General features: G+C 35.2%; 1 protein-coding gene across 1 annotated transcript in view; it reads left to right on the forward strand.

The window, feature by feature from the left end:
- The window catches only part of Sas10 (UTP3 small subunit processome component Sas10), a 234,556-nt gene that overhangs the window by 148,763 nt on the left and 65,073 nt on the right, over positions 1-20,720 (forward strand). Inside the window, exons 8-10 of the mRNA XM_090383933.1 lie at positions 2,032-2,088; positions 5,513-5,622; positions 8,150-8,246. Of these exons, the coding sequence (XP_090240059.1) occupies positions 2,032-2,088; positions 5,513-5,622; positions 8,150-8,246 (264 nt within the window). The remainder of the gene's footprint in view (positions 1-2,031; positions 2,089-5,512; positions 5,623-8,149; positions 8,247-20,720) is intronic.

A 20,720-nucleotide genomic window follows, 5' to 3' on the forward strand; every position in this document is an offset into this window, starting at 1 on the left:
GATCACTTTTCTGAGCTACCAAAGCAAAACTTACAACAAACGATTACTAGAGAGTGGCACTGACTCCTGTTTATATCCAGTTCATGATTCAAAAGTTTTAAAAGAACACAGATTGAAGTCAAGAAAAAGACTTCTGGTAAAAGCAGTCATAAACAGGCCAATTAAGCTTTAATCCTAGGCATGTTATTCTCATTTGCACAGAAACTCTGTTCATGTTTCTTTCTTCTGGCTTGAAGAAAGCAATTGCTTGTTCCTTTTTAATGCTGCACCAACATTTGATATGTTGAAGAATCTTGTGTGCAAATTTATTTTAAACAATTTTCAAATATTCTGCTTCCATTTTGGAAAGTGATTACCATAGCACACTAAATGAGACATTCTGACTTAGTCATAGGCATTTTCTCTTTTAGTCATGGAAAGTCTAAAACAAGAGAGAAGATTCCATTCTTTTACTCTTTGAAGAAGCACTTTATGGCACCATGTGATGCATAATTTTTCTTATAAAGCCTGAGGTAGCACATATTTCATCAGTTGACAGTGCATCATTTTCAAATTTAAAATATTGTGCGGGAAAGTTTTCAGTACCTGGTATTGTTAAAGATAAAGAAATAGATGAAGTAATAGATGTCAGTTGCAGTGTGAGCACCTACCAAATTCCATTATGAAAAAAAAAAGAAGAAAGAGTTGCAGTACAGTGGTCCTTGGTTGGAGAATTGACAAGTGCATAAAAAAGCTTGAAATATAACAAATTTTCTCAAATTATTCTTGGAATTTTAATAATTCTTCATAGCAGTACTGAGTGCAAGAGAATATATAACAAAGTGAGAAAAACAAAACAATTCTTCTCTTTCTAGTGAAGCTTTGGAAATGCTGTGACCACCAGTGTCATTGTTGTAAAACAAAACTTTGATTCAACATTTCTGAAGAGGGCAGAGTCTTCCTTGAAGCAATCAAAATATTTTTATGTCTAATAGAATTCCATAGACAGAAAAGTGTTAGGTAACTAATGTTTAAAAGCATCATGGTAAACAATCCTGTGGTTGCTATTTTACCAGTGAATGAATTTTTTTTTTTTGAAAAGTTGCTTTTCCTCCTTTTGTGCCCGTTTTGTTCCAAAATCCTTCTGTTTGCCCCCCCTGCGTAGAAGTGTCTGATATCCAACTTTTTGAAAGGCAGAAGTTGGCAGACGTGCATCTTTTATCATATTATTGAAAGTGCAGATTTGTAGGTTCTTTCTTGTGTGCTTTTTCAAGAGCAAAAAGTCATAACTATGTTCTTATTATGTATTCATGACTTTTCCATCATTTATCCTAGTGAAAATATTTGATCCTGTCATCTGTTCGGCCTAAATCCCGACTTTTTGTCCAAGGTTACAGTCAACAATTCTACTAACCTTCTTTTCTGAAATATTTGCATTGATTACCAGAGACAGCCAAGGAGATAAATTCCACCATGATCTTTGCATACAACTTTTATTTCCCTTTTTGTATATTAGTACAGTTAATGCCTTTTCTAATCTTTTTGAACTTGTCCTCTGGTAAATGGCCTCTGGATAGTGGTGTCACAGTGATAAAATCAGTATAATGCTGTTTTCTTCCGGCACTGACTATAATTAGTGCTGGTGGGAAGGAAAGTAGTCATCATATTGTGTTGAGAAGCTTAAGAATGAGATTATCATTTTCAAGTTTCTCATTTCGAAATTATGCTCACTTCCAATCTCATATTCCTGTATGTACACCCTTCTGTTTTCAGCCAATTATTTGAGATCCTTGTCTGTTATGATATAGTTAATTATACTTTTTTTAATGTCCATCTTGATTTCTGTGTCACCAGTTATTCTCATATATTGGCTGTGTATTTCCTGGTAAACTTATTTCTGCAATAGCTGTCTGGACTAAAACTGTGGCTTGAGGGGAACTTAATGTGAGCATGTTATGTTAAACATTTGTTTAATACTTATGTATTATGGTTTGATATTATAATATACAAATCAATATATCGTACAAATTAAATGAAATGTTTTTCCCACAGCTTTTAAGGAAAGAATCACCAGAGTTGATCGAATTTCTAAATGATTTTATTGTTCAGGTATGGTTTTTTTTTTTTTTTTTTTTTAATTGCTTAATAAAAAAGATAACATTAAGAAAATCTAGATTGCAATTTGAACAAAATGTTTAACCACACATTATTATAAAGTATAACTCTTATACAGAGTAGCCCTTTTGTTTGATTGTCTTCTAATGTTAATACCCATTTGAATTTGTCATATTATAAGACAACCTTTTTAATATAACTTTAAAGAGCATGTCTAAGACATAGGTTGAGGGAGTAGTATTTAAGTAAACACATTTCCATCACTAAATTTAAAAATAACCACTTAAAGGAGCTTATTTTTCATGCAGTGATTGGGTTAGATTTCACTGATGTCATATGTTATGATCTAATTTTTACAGCAGGTAAAACTTTTCTTATCAAATTGGAAAACCCCCTATTTGTTTGAATACAACAGATTCCATTGAAACTAGTGTCAAATCAGATATGCTCAATACATAACTTAAGTCTCAAAACTTCATTGAATATATAGTAATGTTAGTAGGGCAGTGATATTTGGGAAACTCAAATTAACTACACTGTTAATATAATTACATTGTATTAAAAGTGTACTCAATTTTCTTAGCCCTTTGCAGTCCAGCATTATTTTCACTGTCTTCCCTATGCAGTCCAGCTCTAACACTCGAAAAAAAAAAATAAATAACTAGTTGAAATATGATGTTTAAAAAGTATTTATTTTTTGGGTTTACATGATTAAACAGCTTGACAAGACATTTTAAAACTGCAATGCAGTATGTCTTCCCGGAAGAAATGTTCCATTTGGATAATTGGCTATTTTTTTACTTTAGAGCATCTGTTTTGAATTCCTTGTTTGTCCTTTTGTGGGTAGGCAGAGATGCAGCATTAGCATTAGTAGAGCATATGATGCAAGAAGCAAGCTTATGCAACATTAGTTAAAAAAAAAAAAAAAAAAAACCTTCCCATTCCACTAATCCATTCACTCCAAATGTTATTATTCTTTGCTATATGGTGCAAGGAAGCCTGAGGCTTATGCTGCACCAGCCAAAAAAAAAAAAAATTTCTGAGTTACCCTGAGAGAGAGAGAGAGAGAGAGAGAGAGAGAGAGAGAGAGAGAGAGAGAGAGAGAGAGAGAGAGAGAGTGAGTGAGTGAGTCAGAGTCAGAGTCAGAGTCAAAATTAGAAAGGAATCTTTGTCTACTTCTGCCTTGAATTTATTTTAGCTGCCAACTTCTAAGACAGATGGAAGTTAGTTCCAGCAATCAACCATCTGCTGGCTGAAGGCAAACTTCTGCACATCTATTTTGCAACTGTCTTTCCTCAATTGGAATCTGTCTTCCCTCAGGTGATTAATCTGGGCAAGAGGAACTATCCCATCAGCATTGAGCTTTCAAACCATTCAAGGCCTTATACACCACAATCAGATCACCTCGCAAGTGCCTAGACACTGTAATTTGCAAAAATTGATCCTTTCTTCTTAAGAGCACCCCTTTGTTCCATTCACCAATCTTGTTGCCTTTCTCTGTACTTGTTTCAGCACTCTACATCCTTCCCAAAATGAGGTGTCCAGACCTCTATACAGTACTCAAGGCATGGCCTGACCATTGCCTTATACAAGGGGATAATCACTTCCTTATTCTTGCTTCATTCAAAACATCTGCAGAAATCTCCTCCTGCTAAATACATTCTTGAAAAATTTAATTCTGTCCATCTGTTCCAGTATTTCTTTATATCAGTTTTTCATTTAGTTCATGTTGATAATAACTCCAAAAGAAAACTCCTTTAATTCATTTAGTGAAACTGAAACCCAGTCATACCATGTGGAATAATTGGAAACTATCTTATTTGTTAAGCGTTTCCTATTCTTTCCCTCAGGTTTTCAGAAAGGTCTAACAATTTCTTAATTACGCCATCAGAAAGGCCTTTGCTAGATCTTTACCTGTCTAAATACCCCATTCTAACACAATATAAGTTACTTTGTGACTTGACCTGAAAAAACAATGCTGTCTGCTATATATAAACATCAGCTAATTTTTTCAGGTCGTTTATATGAAGCATAAATGGATAGCAGTACAGTGGGGAAACAAATTGTATAATTGGAAACACCAATGATTGCACTGGTAGAGACATTTGGTCTTCAAGAAGACAAAAAAAAAAAAAAAAAAAAAAAACCACCTGCTCCTAACAAAGAATATAAGCCTATATTTATTTTTTCATGTCGTTTATATGAAGTATAAATAGATGCTAGTGCAGTGAGAAAATTTTCATAATCGAGTATGCTGACATTTGCTGCGTCACGTCTGAATAATAGAGGGCTAAAAAAAATCCAGTGCCACCTCTCCTTGACGATTGAATATAAACATGGATTTAGCCTTTCAGATTGTTTATACAAAATGTAAATAGATGGTGGTGCAATAATTGCACAAGCACAGTATGAAAACAAAATCCATAATTGAAAACGCAAACAGGCGTAGTAGCATTAGTAGAGGCATATGATGCAAGAAAGCAAGCTTATGCAGCATGGTATGAAATAAAGCATAAGAATGTTTTTGTCAGTCAGTGTTGGACTAGAAGTGGGATTTTGTTATGTTGTGGTGGGTGTAACATTGGACTGCAAAGGATTAAAAGAAGGCTAAGAAATACTTTACTGAAAAATAGAAATCCTGGCTTAGCGAGTATGGGCCATCATAGATCATTCTCCAACCATCAAATGGAATCAAGTGAAACTAGACCAAGTCCATAACTTGAATCTCGTACCTGTAAGGTGACTAAAGATTTGTAACTGCAAGCAACAGTTACTGAGAGCAACATTTACAACTTATAGGCTCCATTACCATCTGAATTCTGCCATCACAACCAGTCTTTCCACTTTCGTTGCATGCATAACATTGAAGACTGAAACATGCTTCCAGAAATTATAAGAAAATTATAAAATATTTTTTTTATTTTATATTTAAAAATACATTTAATATATGTTTTATATTTAATATTTAAAAAAATAATAATAAATTTAAAAAAAAATTAACTGTTGGCTTTATTCTGCATGTGTAAGCAATTTCTCCTGTTAAGAAGTGTGTGCTGACTTAAATTTTTTTTACAAAGCTTTAGTAACAAGGGTGTTAAATGTTTTCTCCTAGGAAAACATTGAGGGTACAGAATGTTTTGTATTGTAAATTTTTTTTATTTTGAACAGTTATTCCATTAGGAATTTTGGGTTCTAGGTATCAATGCAGTTAAGACCTAATTATATCAATTTGTAATTTTATTCTAATCCCCTTATATACTACAACTGGAATCACTTGGTTTTTATATATTTTTTATATAAGATAGAGCTATTTTAAATCTGCTGCAGGTGGTGCGGCTCAAGAACTTAGAAATTCATGTAATTTATCTTAATATTTCATCTTAGAATAAAAAAAATTAACTAGTTCTTTTCCTCTTAGATGACAGAGCTTGAGAGGCTTCATCCGTTAATGTCGTTGGTCAGAAAGGAGATTATTCCCCCAGGTCTTTTTTCTGATTATATTGTTACTAAAAATCAGCTGATTTTACAGTAAGTATAGAGAAACAATTTAAAATTTTTACTCTTTTAAATATACACTAAAAAGGATATAGTCCTGTATACAGGGTTTGATTAAAAAGAATCAATGATAAACATTTACCTTGTCAATATTCTTCGATATAATCTCCTTCTGCTACCACACACTTGTTCTGTTGTGTCTACCACTGATGAAAATATAAATTGGAACTGTTCTTTTGTGGATGCTTTTAGGTGATCTGTTTCTGTTTAATTGAATTTCTCAAATTAACTAATATCATTTTTCTTTCATGACTTGTTTTAATTTTGGAAATAGCCAAAACTTGCAAGGTGCAAAATCAGTAAATCAGCAGCATGGTCAGAAATAAAGCATAACAATGTTTTTGTCAGTCAAAAATTGCCAAAGTCATTTTATTTTATTATTTTGATCAAGTAATGACTAGTGACAGATGACATGCATTGTTGTGGCAAAAATATTTCGGATGTTTCAGAATTTAGTACACGCAGTTAAGCTATCAATGTATTCTTTACCAGAGGTGGATTTCAGCTGGGAGCGTGACAAAGTACCCCCTTCTCTACTGGTGTGATTTGCTGTTTATATCTTTTACCGTGCTCACTGTTCTCTATCAAGAATTACTGTTTTTTTGCCTTTTTCTTGTTTCATTATATGAACCACTGTTTACATCATAGGAAGAATGTTAACTTTTTATTTTATTATTACTTTTTAATGGTAACCCCCAAACATAAAAAGTTATTATCACCTGTAGTATACTAGTATTGTGAATGGTTTGAGGGTTGAGAAAAGAGGGAAGTTTGTTCTAAAGAGCAGAAGGGGGAGTAAATCAGGATGTGCAATCCATTCGTTCACATTGTACAGCCTGTAGCCAAATAGGAAACCCTGTATGTTATACAGGGCTTCCTATTTACCAAAGTTTAAAACTAGTGTCACAATAGTTTTGCATTGACTTTTGAAAATGTCCATTTTTAGTAATATTTTATTCTTCTATATTAGCTTCTCATAATGTTTTTTTTATTATACAAGAATTGTTGGATTTTTGTGCTTATTTGTTTATCGTAAAAAAAATTAAATATGAAATTGATAACAGAAATTAAATTATCTTTTTAAAAGAATGTGTAAATAGTATTCAGAGCCTGTTTTTGTGGCCTGCTTTCCGTGAGAACCTATGTAGCCCATGATCAGTATTTTATCTGTTTTGGTTTCAAGCCAGAAAGGGTTGGATTGCCCCTAAAATAAATGAAGCAGAAAAAAAAAGGTTAATTTGGTGAGCTTGAACTTAGTTTAAAATTCTGATGTTTGGCACAACTTTTTGCAGTATTTTTAAGACCAGAAATGGAAAAACTGGAGAATCAAGTTAGTCACATTTTATACTAACATTACTTCAGACTAATGTATTTTGTATTTTCATTACTTGTTCTTATTATTATCTGTTAAAAATGAATTTATTTCTTATTGAAGCTTTTAAAACTTAACAATCATGGAGAAATTACATGTGCTTGTTATATTTCACAGTTGTAAATAAATAAATAAATAAATACTCTTTATTGTACATTGAGAAAGTGAACAGTTCTGTTACTAGCTTTTCGTGGCCAGAAGGCTAGGAGTTAACGATATAAGGTATCTTCTTATTATTTATAATAAGAAAATACTGTTAAAAATGAATTTATTTCTTATTGAAGCTTTTAAGACTTAACAATCATAGAGAAATGACGTGTTGTTATATTTCACAGTTGTAAATAAATACTCTTTATTGTACAATGAGAAAGTGAACAGTTCTGTCATACAAGCTTTTTGTGGCCAGAATGCTAGAAGTTAACGATATAAGGTATCTTCTCATTATTTATAATAAGAAAATACTAAGCAAATAATACTCAAAATATACAAATAAAGTAAAAGTTAAGAATTATACAATAGAGAATGAGATGAAAAGGGTAAGAATTACACAATACAAAGTGAGAAATTTATACAATAAAAAAATTAAAAATGGAAATTATAGAACACAAAAATGAGAAATTATATAATACAGAAATGCTTAAAAGGGTCATTTGCATCAGGTTCCAGATTTCCTGGATTGATGTGGGAGTAAACTAAAGAAGCATTTCATGATACTTTTTATCAGTGGTGAATCTCTTGGGATCACAGTCTAATGCCGGAGTGATGGAAAGAAGTTGTTTAGGTATGAACCCATCCATTGTCTGTTGGTGTGGCTAATTAGTGCAGGTTTTGCCTAAGTCCAGGTGGTGGCATCACCAAGAATGCTGCCCCCAATGTTTGGCTCAGAAATTAAGCTAGTAAATGTTTTCATTGTTAAGATGATTTTTTTTTCTGAATAGTTGTAGTTGAAGCTGCTGAGACATAAGCATGGTGTGTTGTTGGTGGGGGGCAAAGTTTGGTTGATTTGATTCCACTTTTTTTTAAAGAAACGGTGTAAACAAATTACTACTTTTGAAATGACATAATAATTTGATTATTTTATATTTTACTAATATCAGTTTAAAATTTATTTATTTTTATTTTTTTAAGGTACTGTACAGGTATTAGTTTTTACATGATGTTAAAATGTGAAAAAATCCCTGTAGGAAATCATCCTGTAATCAGCTACTTAATGACATATAAAAAGGTAAGAGAAAACTATTAGCAAATATTTTTAAAAAATTTGGTTTAAATTTTGGTTGTTAAAGATTTCTTTTTTTTAAGTGATTAGGTAAATTGGAACAAACTTTTAATACAGACTCATCTTTCAGTTGCCAACATTCCATAATGTTCTTTCAAAACCTGCCCACCGATGAGATCTCAGGAACCATCAACTTTAAATAAAAAGCAATATACTTCTAAATTGGAGCAGTGCCTTTTTGTTTAGAGTAGTGCAATACTAACAAAACTGTATATGTGATTGATGTACTAAGTAGCAAACCCAGTTTGCTCACAGCAGCATATTACAGAAGGAGGCTCTGCCCAATATATATAATGACAAATAATTAATGCTTATTATGATGCAGTGGAAGGGTTACATATATCATTATGAAACAAAATAAACAGTATTTTGAAGTTATTTGCTCTTTATTTTCTAAAAGTACTTTGTTTCCAGTATTAAAAGATTTGATCAAGTTATTTAAGACTTTGAAAAGCATCAATAAATTAAATAATTGTGAATATGTTTTTTGATGTGAAACATCTTTGGGGACACCTCAACTGAGTAAATCTGATCAGGCATGAAAAATGCAATGTGGCAGTGACTTCATCTGCCAGAGGCGAATTATTGTTACTTGTATCATTGCAATCATATTTTTATGATTGCAACAATACTAGTATTTGTAATCAAACATTGCAAAAATACAATTATTTTTAATCAAATACTTGTATTGTTGCAGTCATACTTCCTGCAGTAGTAACTGTAGGAAGTATGAATGTGACATCACAGTCATACTTTCTGCAGCTGCCATTTGATTGTAGCCATTCAAATGGCTACAATCAAATGGGTAATTATGCTATTGGTTTGGATTTCGGTAACCTCTTCCAAGCCAAGGATGTTTCTCATGAAACCATCTATCGTGTGTGCTTGGCACACATGCCATTTTTTTTTCTTTCTTAGGTGGCAAACATTAACTAGACATGCACTTAACAGTAGTTGTACAATAATTTCCTAATTTATGAACTTTCAATCATATAAACAAGAATTTTTCACATGCTTCAAAAGTTAATATAATCACAAGTGTGATTATATTAACTTTTGCTCAACTTCAATAATTCTATAAATGTCACCATTTCAAAGCAAAATGAATGAGAATGAAATGATTTTAACATTCATGTACAGGCTTATTTTTTATTCATCATGCCGTTTCTTTTATCTTCAGTTTTGCAAGCTTTTTTTTACTAGTAGTATTAGTGGTTGCACATGATGCAAGAATCCAGCATCAGCAAAAAAAAAAGAAAAAATAAACCACTTCCCACATCATTTGCCCATCCCCTCCAAAAGACAAGGAAGAACTATACATTGAATCGTCTAGTTATTCCTTGAATTTATTCAAACTGCCAATGCTTACAACAACAGATGGAATATAACATCATTACTGCAGAGAAAGATTTGGAGATTTATTTGGCAACAACCAAATCAACCAACTAACTCTGCCAGTGTGAAAAGGCACATAAATATTCCTCCCATTTCAATGGGACTTGAACGCAGGCATTTTTCCTGTGGTGTGGAAGGAAGGTGATTGTAACCAATGAGTGCTAGCTGCAAGGGAATTCTTGAATCCAGCAACCTTGGGACCAGCTCATTCTGAGAGTAAGGATTGAAATCTTATATCAACAGTTGTGTGGCTTGCATCGTCTTATTGCATAATATAATTACTGTACTGCACTTTATTTTTATTATGTAAAGAAGTCATCACATGCATAAATCACACTGTAACAAAGTTGCAAAAAAACTTAATTCCTCCCATTGTATCGTTCTGTGAATTGGAAATTGCTCCTGGTTTATGAACCTTCAATTTAAAAACCATTTTTCAGAAATGATAGCATTTCAATTGGGAGATTACCGTAAATTGGATGTAGTGAAATTTCTGTTAGGCAGATTATCATTAACTGTTGCTACACATTATAGTATCTAACCTTGTAGAGCTTGAGAGATTATAACTGTAAGGAAGCATTGTACAGATCACCAGATGTAACCTGGTGGCTTGCTAAAATTGTGCTTTCTTTATGCAGAATTTTTTTTTTTTTTTTTTTGTGAACCCCAAACACGAGAGGTATTAGAACCTATAGTACTTAGTACCGTGCTTGGGTTGGAGGTTGAGAAGACAAAAGAAGATATTTGTTGACATTGGACTTGAACTTCTGTAGATTGTAATTTTCAGGAAATACGTATGAAGGAAGGTTGTTCCTGAAAACGGCAGTTGAATGAATAAATGAGGAAGATGAAAAGTTGGTTCTGTGGGTTTGAAGTTGGACAGTAAATGGATGTTGGCTGGTGGCGGCATGTGTTCGGACTGTTTTGAATGAGAGAGAGCGGGAATTATAGAAGCCAATTCAGAAGAACAGTGCCCATGGAAGTATCTGTAGAAGAGGCATGCAGCAGAAACAGTACGTCTATGAGAAAGCACGTGGAGAGACTCTGTTAGAGATGAATCATTAATTAACCTAACTGCCCTCTTCTGAATGGAATCAAGAAGCCTGAGAGAGATTTTGGGGGCACCACCCCAGATGTGGGAACAATATTCCATGGCAGGGTGGATTTGCGATTTATACAGAGTGAGCAGCTGTTTGGAAGAAAAGTAACGCCGAGAGCGAAAGAGAAAACCAAGTTTTTTAGATGCAGAGGAAGCAATATTTGTAATGTGCTTGTGCCAAGAGAGATTAGAAGTCAGGGTAATCCCCAAAAGAGATATATCATTTTGCCTAGAAATCGGGGTGTCACTAAAGATAAGCATTGGAGCAGAAAAATCCTTTTTGCGAGATATAAGACAAGACTGAGTTTTAGAAGGGTTGAAATCAACTAAGTTGTCTTTGCCCCACTGGAGAATTACCTGAAGATCAGCATTTAAGGAATTGGTAGCAGATTTTTGAGAAGTTGAAGCTGATTGAGCAGGACAAGGTTTCTCAAAATGGAAAGTGGAATGCAATGTGCTATCATCGGCAAAACTATGGATAGGATTTCCGGTCAATGGAAGAAGGTCATTAATATACAAGAGGAAAAGAGTGGGGGAAAGAATTGAACCTTGGGGGACACCGGCATTAGTGGAGAAGTTAGAAGACAGAGAGCCATCTACCATCACCCTCAGTGAGCGATCAGAGAGAAAACTGGATAACCAATTACTAAAAACAGTTAACAAACCATAAGATGGAAGCTTGTTTAGAAGACCTTTATACCAAACACGATCAAAATATACTGGTGATCGTTGATCAGACGGAAGGTTTTTAGGTAGTTTAAGAGTTGGCGGTTAATTGATTTCTCCATTACTTTTGAAAGAGTAGAAGTAATTTCAATGGGACGATAATTGGATGGGAGGGATTTGTCACCCTTTTTAGGAACTGGCCGAATATGAGCAAATTTCCAAGCAGAAGGAAAAACACCTTTGGAATAAGAAAGTGAAAAAAGGCGGCAAAGAATAGGAGTAAGTTCAGGAGCACAGGTTTTGAGAACAAGTGGAGAAATACCATCAGGACCTGGAGCTTTCTTAACATCAAGATTCATCAATATCCTTCTGATATTCTTTTGACGGAAGACCACAGGAGGCATCATTGAATGGAGCGTGTTGGGAATGGTGGGAGGTGTTTTACCAAGATCATTAATACATGAGCTGGAAGAAAAATGGGATGCTAGCAGGTCAGCTTTATCCTTGGCTAAAGTGACAACAGAACCATCTGGTTTGGACAGAGGTGGGAGCAGAGATGGGCAAAAGTTGCGGCCAATAGCTTTGGCAAGAGACCAGAATGCTCGGCTACCATTAGGGCAAGAAGCAAGTTTTCTACTCTTAGCCTGTTCAAACTCTAGTTTGGACTGATTGATAACTGTTTTACAATTGTTGCGAGCTTTGGTGTAGGCAGAAAATGAAACTGAAGAATTAGAAACAACCCAATTATGATATGCAACATTCTTCTCTTGAACAGCCTTAACACATTTATTGGAAAACCAAGGTTTAGATAAAGGACGAGATTTTAAAGTGGAGTGTGGGATAAAGGATTTCATTCCTGCAAGAATAATTTCATTGACACGATCTGAGCAAACGTTGACATTAGAAGTTTTGAAACAGTAATCCGACCAAGGAAAAGAAGAAAAGAAGTCTCGCAGGTCATCCCATTTTGCATTCTTGTAATGCCAAACAACACAAGGTTGGGAATAGCCATGAGATAAAGGTTCCATTGGAGAAGAGACAATCACTAAGTTGTGATCTGAATTGCCTAAAGGGCCTCTCACTTCGACCATGTACTTAGAAGGGTTGTTTGTGAGAAAAAGATCAAGCGTATTGGCTGTATGATTAGGATTGTCCGGTATTCTTGTAGGTAAATGAACAATCTGTGCTAGGTCATTAGTAATTGTAAAAGCCTCAGCATCTCGACCTGCTGGGTCAGTGTGACTAGAAAACGTAAGCCAGCTGGAGTTGCGAACATTAAAATCACCAAGGAAAATTACCTCACTGTTAGGAAAGTTGGACTGGAGAAAGTCAAGTTGCAAAGAGAGGAAGTCAAAGAGCTCCAAGTGATTAGTGGAGTTGGGAGAATGGTAGAGACAACAGATGAATTTGACACAATGAGGTAGAGAGATTTTAAGCCAGAGAAGATCAAAGAGAGGAGATTCCAAATTGCCAAGGCTCTGACAGGGAATATCAGAACGGACATATGCACCACCTTTGAGGCGAAAGGAATCATACAGTGAATAATTTGGGCATCTGAGATGAGCAGTAGTTGAATCAACCGATAACTGAGATTCTGTCAGAAAAAGTACATGGGGTTTGGCAGACTGCAAGTGGAAATGGACATCGTTGAGATTAGAATTGAGACCACGTATATTTGTGAAATGAATTAGGAAGTGCTTGGGAGGTTTAGATCTTTTCGCAGATAAGCTTGCTCTATTATTTTGACAATTCATGGTGTATTCAATAGTAAGAAAAAGTGGGTGGAACATGCTGTATGAAGTAATGAAATTTTTGGATATGGCGTACACATGGTAAGAATATACCCAGATCCTTGACATAACGTGGCCTCGACAATGCTCCCCGCATGCACACTACTCGGACTCCCTCCAGTCACTATCTGGCAGAGTAGAGGTAGCAAGATTATACACTAGCTGATCCGGAGGCCTCCTAGAGAGTTACCAATAGGTTCGGTCCGGTGTACTAACTAGTGGCCGGCCTACGAACACCGTTTTATTGCTGTACCCTCGAAATGTAAGGAATAAGATCATGCAATGCAGGGTTCTGTTATTCTCCTGGCCTCTTTGCCTAAGGGCCCACGGAGCACCACAGACCCCTAGTTTCCATCCATGGTGTGGGGATCTGGGTCGGAGTCCAGATTCATTATTCTGGGGTGGTCTAAGCTTCCCAGGGAGAGCCCACTCACAGAAACACACACAAAAGCGAGAGAGAGAGAGATAAAAAAAAAACAAAACAGGCTTAATTCTGAGGTAATTCTTAACAATTAATCTGACTTATATTAAGGTCTATAAGGTAAAACTAATTCATGTTAAAAATAAAAATAAATAAAAAAAGCCTTAATTCTGAGGTAATTCCAACAGTTAATATAGCTTATATTAAGGTCTATATGATAAAACCAAATGTTTAAAAGTGTGGGGGGGGGGGGGGTTGAGAACTTAATTCTGAGGTAATGCTAACAATTATTCTAACTTATATTAAGGTCTACAAGATAAAACTAATTCATTTAAAAAAAAAAAAAATTAAGTGCTAATTTTATAGGAAGTTGAGGTACATTTACTAGGTAAACTGGTTTATTATAGGTGAACACTTATTTCTTACTAACTTTAACTAGTTACTAAGCTAAGGGAAAAAATAAATAGGGGATTAATCTATGTTAGCTAATATATGCTAAATCTATCAGTAAAGATAAATATAATTCAATTCTAGATTTGTTTTTAAGGTTAACTTAATTATGTAACTATGTTGTCAAGATCCATTTAGGTAATTCTAACCCAGTTATAGAGTCATTGTACTGAAAACCTTTTAGGGCTAAAGCCTCATGTTGCAAGGTTACTGACGTATAAGTTAGTGCTATTGCATCATTTTAATAAGCAGCAACCTACTAAAGCAGTACATAACTGGCATCATTTAAGTATATCTCATATTTTGAATACCTTCACAACGAGATACACAACATCGGGCATCTCTCATATTGGGTTCTGAATTACAGAAAATTTTGGCTTTTGTAAGCCAAAATTGGACAAATTGCTAACAGGCTTGGTTTCCTCCTCTACAATTCTAAAATATAGTTTTGTGCTGTTATAAATTGTATATGCAATTATAAACACAGATAAGAAATAGCAGCATTTACTGGAATATTTGTAAGGGTAACAGTTTGAAATCACCTTGAAGTGTGTGTGTGTACATACAGCTAGGCCTCGCATAACGCGAGTTCGATTAATGCGATATTCAGTTAACGCTATTTGAAAAATGATACCACTTTACACGATGCAAATTTCCAGTTAATGCGATCTTTTTTTTTATGTGATAGTTGAAAAAGATTTGAATCGCGCGTTAAGCTTACCACGAGTCGTATGGTCAATAAACAAACGTTTGCTTGCTGCCCGCCTCGGTGTGTTCCATCAACCATCGGAAGAAGAAGTGTTTGTCTCCTGCTAATAAAATCAATGCAGACTTGCATTTAAAAATTCAAATTTTTAAATGAGCCAGATGAAAATGTTACCACGAAGGAGATAACAGTAAAAGAATTAGATGAAATCTTTCGTATCTATCGCATAGAACCTCAAACAAAAGGTTTGATGTTCTCTGCGATATTTATTTCGCCAGGGCCCAGAGAAGATTGTTGTCAGATATCGGAAATTGATTGATGTAAAGAGAAAGTCAACACTGTTCAAATATTTCCGCAACAGTAATTTCTTCATTGTGTATTTTATGTCAGAGGTTCCCAAAGTTTCTCGGTTCACGGTGCCTTTAATGTCTCAGTAATTTTTTCAAGGTGCACCCAGACCAAAAGAAATACCTAACAGTTTTGTTTAGTAGTTAGGTCCAAACAACTTAATAAGAAATGCTGAAACTGTGAACTACCTCGAGCTAGTAGTTCGCGCTGTGTCCAATGTCGAGTATCGCTGTGTTTCCCTCGAAAATTTAAAATATTCCGCGGCGCACAGTTTAAGAACTGCTGTTTTATGCAATAAACCTTTAATTCCATAATTATTTTCATTATATACAGTTAAAAAGTTATTTAAAAGGTATTTTTAAAATTCTTTATGGACATTCCAGAAGGTCAAGGATCAATTATAATTTTTCCTATTGGTTATGATATTCGATTAACACGTTTCTGTTTTGCGCGATGCGCTCATGGGAAGAATTAATCGCGTTAATCGAGACCTGCCTGTATTCCTCAGGGTCCGTGCATTTAATGCAGCATGGAGCTTTGCAGTTTTCAGCTTTTGCTTATGGGTTTTAAAGCGCATCAAACTCTTAAGTCATATTGTGCCAGTGTATTATGTATGTGTATTGTTTGTTATTTGGTTTTTAGGAGCATTAGCAACTAAGGCCATATTGCTCCGAGGATATACGGTGGTCATTCACTGACCTTTCCGCATCCTCCGTATTTGGAGGTCACGGGCTCGAACCCCGGTCTAATCAAGAAGCATGTGCTACGCACTGCTGCTCCTACCCACCTGGCTACGGAGGTGCCATTATGTATGTAATTGTGTGGGTGTGTTCAGAGGCTTTGTGCTATGTTGGCTGAAAAATGTAGACTTAACTCATGGGGTAATATCATACTACTTCGGCTTGAGATCAACTAACTATATCTGCAATTATTATTATTTTTTATTATTGTTATTAGCCATATAGTGCAAGGAAACCTGAGGCTTATGCTGCACCAGCCAAAAAAAATTTCTGAGTTACACAGAAAAACATACAGAGTGAGTGAGTGAGTGAGAGAGAGAGAGAGAGAGAGAGAGAGAGAGAGAGAGAGAGAGGAGTCAGAGGTAAAAGGGAATCACTAAGAAAGAGAAGAATGATGATATCCAGCTCAGGACCCTGGGTGTGCCAAGCCCATACTCACCAGATGTTGACCCCCTGGGGTAATTGAAGAGGTCTTAAAGAATTCCTTCATTCTCCAATGGCATCCAGACTCAGACCTCTCCAAATCAGCGAAAATAAATCATTACACTTTCATGCCAGATAGTTTTCAGTCGTAGAAAATTTAACATTATTAAAGAAAAACTACTGCAGTTGGTCCAATAATAACTGGACTAGATTTGTTTTTTATGGAGTATGAAGAAAATTTTTATTTTTCGCTATAATCATATGCATTTTTTTTATTTTTTATTTTTATTATTTTTATTTTTATTTATTTTATATATTTTTTTGATCTTGATGCTTAAGTAGTACCAGGAGCTGGAACATATTTGTTGGCCTCTGCATTAATTAACTAATTTACATATACTATTTAATTCTATTAATCTTTACCTTGTATTAGTTATACAGGGTCGATTCAACTCTGATAGTATTTCAGCAATTTGTGCTTTATCTACTCTGTCCACACAGCCGAAACTGAATGCTTGTTGAAAATGTTTACTTTGAATTTTCTGCAGAAAAATCTAGAAATGTTTGTTAATTATCACAAGATTATTAAAAATTCATCTTCTTCTTCCAGTCACATAGTTCCCTGAGGAGCTGTTGTGGCCACCAACAAATTCCTCCAACTACATCGATCATGTGCTATACGAACAGCATTGCAAAGTGTCACGCCCAGAAGTTCACTGATCCCATCCTTCCACCTAGTTGCAGGTCTTCCTCTGCACCACTTCCCCTCGGTTTTTCCTTCCATTATATTCTTCAACAGAAAGTTTTCCCTTCTTACTATATGACCAAAAAACTTGAGTTTTCTTTTGTTGATGCTATGAAGAAGAATTTTAGGCCTGCCAATTTTATTCAATACCCATTCATTTGTTCTTTGATCCAAATAAGAAATATGCAGTGTTTTCCTGTAACATTAAATGCCTCAATTTTCTTCCTGTCAACTCTTTTCAGATTTCATCCTTCACATCCATAAGTGCCAACTGGAAAAATTAACGAATCTATAATTCTCAGTTTTGTCTTTAGGGGCAGATCATGATCTCTCCATAATTTTATCAGATCAGCGACCAACGATTTAGCAATTGCCTGTCGTCTCTTTACATCTTTTGAGCAGTCACTATTTTTATTTATTCTTGACCCTAAGTAATCAAATTCATCAACTTCTTCGATATCTTGCCCATTAACCTTCACTTTACTGGAATTGAGATTATCACCAATCACCATAATTTTAGTTTTATACACATACAGAAACAATCCATTTTTCTTACTTGCTTCACATACTCTTCTCAGAGTTTCTTTAAGATGATCCTTAGAATTACAAATTATCACAGTATCATCTGCATAACAAAGGTTGTTTATCTTCAGTCCTCCAATTTTGATGCCAGTCTCTAAATCTTCCAAAGTTTCACGCATGATATCTTTGGCATTAAGATTAAAAAGGTGAGGTGACAAAGTACAGCCCTGCCTGACACCGTTACCTATTGGTAAAAAGTCTGTGTTTCCATGTTTGTTCTCACAGTTCCTTCCTGTTCCTGGTACTGTAGCTTAATCAGCTGAATTATGTGGATTGGGAAACCCATAATAGTCATCATTTCTCATGTTGAACACAATCAAATGCTTTTGCATAATCTATAAAACACAAAACAACTGGAACAATGAATTCTTTGCATTTTTCAATAATCAGTCGTAGACTTAAGATTTGATCTCTGGTTTCTCTACCCCTTCTGAAACTTGCTTGCTCTTCTGGCATTTCTTCAAGTTTTCTTGAGGAGATTCTGTTCAATATGATTTTAAGAAGAATCTTTCTAACTTAAGAAATTAGGATCCTGTAATTTGAGTAAATTTTCAGATCTCCCTTTTTTGGTAAGGGGATGAAAATTGATTTCTTCCAATCTGATGGCCACTGTCCCGTTTTCCAACTTTTTACAATCATTTCATGAAAAAACTTGGCACTCTTCACACCTGTAGCTTTCATCAATTTCAGGTGACTTGCCATATGTTAGCTCTCTGATGGCTTTTTCGACTTCTTCCTTCAGTGGAACTGGTTCATGATCACACTCTTGAAAAGGGGGGGGGGGTGGCAGATCATTAGTGCCAGCAGGTGCTTGGAAGAGCTGCTCACAGTATTCTTTCCACCTTCCTTTGATTGTGTTCTCCTCTGTTAAAATTTCCCCTTTGGAGTCTTAAAAGTTCATAATTAAGTTAAATTTAATTACATGCAAGTGTTGATTGATATATGTCATGAAGAGTTATTGATAGCAAGCTGGCTTTACTGTCATGTTCTTTCCTCCAATTGGTAATGCTCTCTGGCTTTATGACATCGATACATCTCTGGAATCAAGCTGTTTACATGTGCACTTCATGTTTCATGCAGTGAGCATTTCTGTTACTGATGAATTCTCCTTAGGCCTCGAGTGCCAAGTGTTTTCCAAGTGATTTAAAGTGATTCTATAGTGCACTTCTCAATTATATATAGTTTATTGCATTTATAGCGACCTTTATTTTTCAGTACTTAATAAGTAGGTTTTGCTAGAAGGACCTAGCAAACTATCAGAAAGGAAAGTCACCTTTCTTTTTTTCTTATTCTCAAACTAACCACCAACTCTACTAATTTATATCCTCTGCCTGGTCACTTGGTGGCACAGCTCTTGCCTCCTCATGGCAGGGCCAGAAACCTGGGAGTTGGAAGCTACACTCCCAGGGCTAAAAAGATCAAAACATGAGTAGTAAAGTCACTACTTCCCAAGGGATTTTGAGAAGATCCCACAAAATCGAACTGCTGAAAATAATGCCAAGAGGCAAAGGACAGATAGTTCAATACCAACACTCCTATTCCTAATCATTCACTCCACTGAAGAAGAGACTTTAGGAAGGAAATCCCCATTTTTTATCCGAAAGGTCGGAACACCAAAAACGGTCAGGCAACGCCAATCTGGGGATTTGTTAGTTGAAATGTCCAGTACCAGACATCCAGAAGAGTTACTGAATGTATCTAACTTTGGAGGTATACCAGTAGTGATCACCCCCTCCCCCCCCATAACCCCTTAAACTCTTCGAGGGGAGTAATCTCCAAGTGGGATCTGTTACACATTACTGAAGAGGAAATCAGCAATGAACTCCAAAATCAAGGAGTGAGAAATGTACGACGAATTTCTGTTCAGAGAGATAGAAATACAATATCTGTCAAAACCTTAATCCTGACATTTAACACGCCAAAAATCCCATCTACTGTAAAAGCAGGATATTTGAACTGCCAAGTAAAAGTATATATCCAAAATCCCTTGTGCTGCTTCAAATGTCAAAAATATGGACACTCACAGACTGCATGTAGAAATATACTGACATGTGCTAAATGTGAATCCAAACAACGTCAGATTGATGACTGCCCAACTCCAACCCCAAAGTGTCCAAATTGTAAAGGAGAACATCCTGACTACTCCAGAACATGTGAAAGATGGAAACAAGGAAAAAGAAATACAAAACAGACCACAATATTACATACCAAGAAACAAGAAAAATGGTCCAGCCAACTATAACCAGTAGACCAACGTACGCACAAATAGCGACTAAATTTAAATCAGTGGAATGTCAAACTGAAATCTCAGTTCCTTCAAATGAATATTTTTCTCCACAAGTCAAACACTTACTCCAAGCAAAGCAACAAGATAAACATTAGAAAACAGTAAACACGCCAATCTCAATCCCCTCAGATTCTCTAACCTTGCAACAGTGTAAGAGTAATGAAGGATCATGAACCTACCTCCGAATTTATGGAATTTGAGAAAACAGGAAAGTTAGATGATGAAGTGTCGGAAATCCACGTTGAAGATGAAGATATGGATACCGGAAAACCGATATTTCCCAAAAGAGATAGAATAAGGACAGAAAAACAAAAGACAACCATGCAATGAAAACAGCTCGAGGGGCTGAGCAAATATAAATAATGGATAAAATTATTCAGTGGAACTGTCGAGGATTACGCACTATTTTTGATCACGTACAGTATCTGATCGCCTGTATGCACCAATGTGTATCTGTCTCCAGGAAACATACCTTAAATGACAAGATACCCTGAATATCAGGAACTATTCAATGTACAGAAGAGACCGAAAAACTCAAGGTATAACACATGGAGGAGTTGCCATATTAGTAAATGACAGAATGCCAATACAAAAGGTGCATATAAATAGCTAATTAGAGGTGGTAACAATTTGTACAATAGCAAGGTCCCTATTAACCATATGTTCCTTATACATTCCACCAGGAAAAGATATCTCTTATGAAGACCTAGATGCATTATTTCAACAACTACCTCCCCCAATCTGTCTGATGGGAGATATGAATGGACA

The sequence above is a fragment of the Mastigoproctus giganteus genome, chromosome 10 (assembly GCF_048544385.1).
Source record: "Mastigoproctus giganteus isolate SK-2022 chromosome 10, ASM4854438v1, whole genome shotgun sequence".
Lineage (NCBI taxonomy): Eukaryota > Metazoa > Arthropoda > Arachnida > Uropygi > Thelyphonidae > Mastigoproctus > Mastigoproctus giganteus.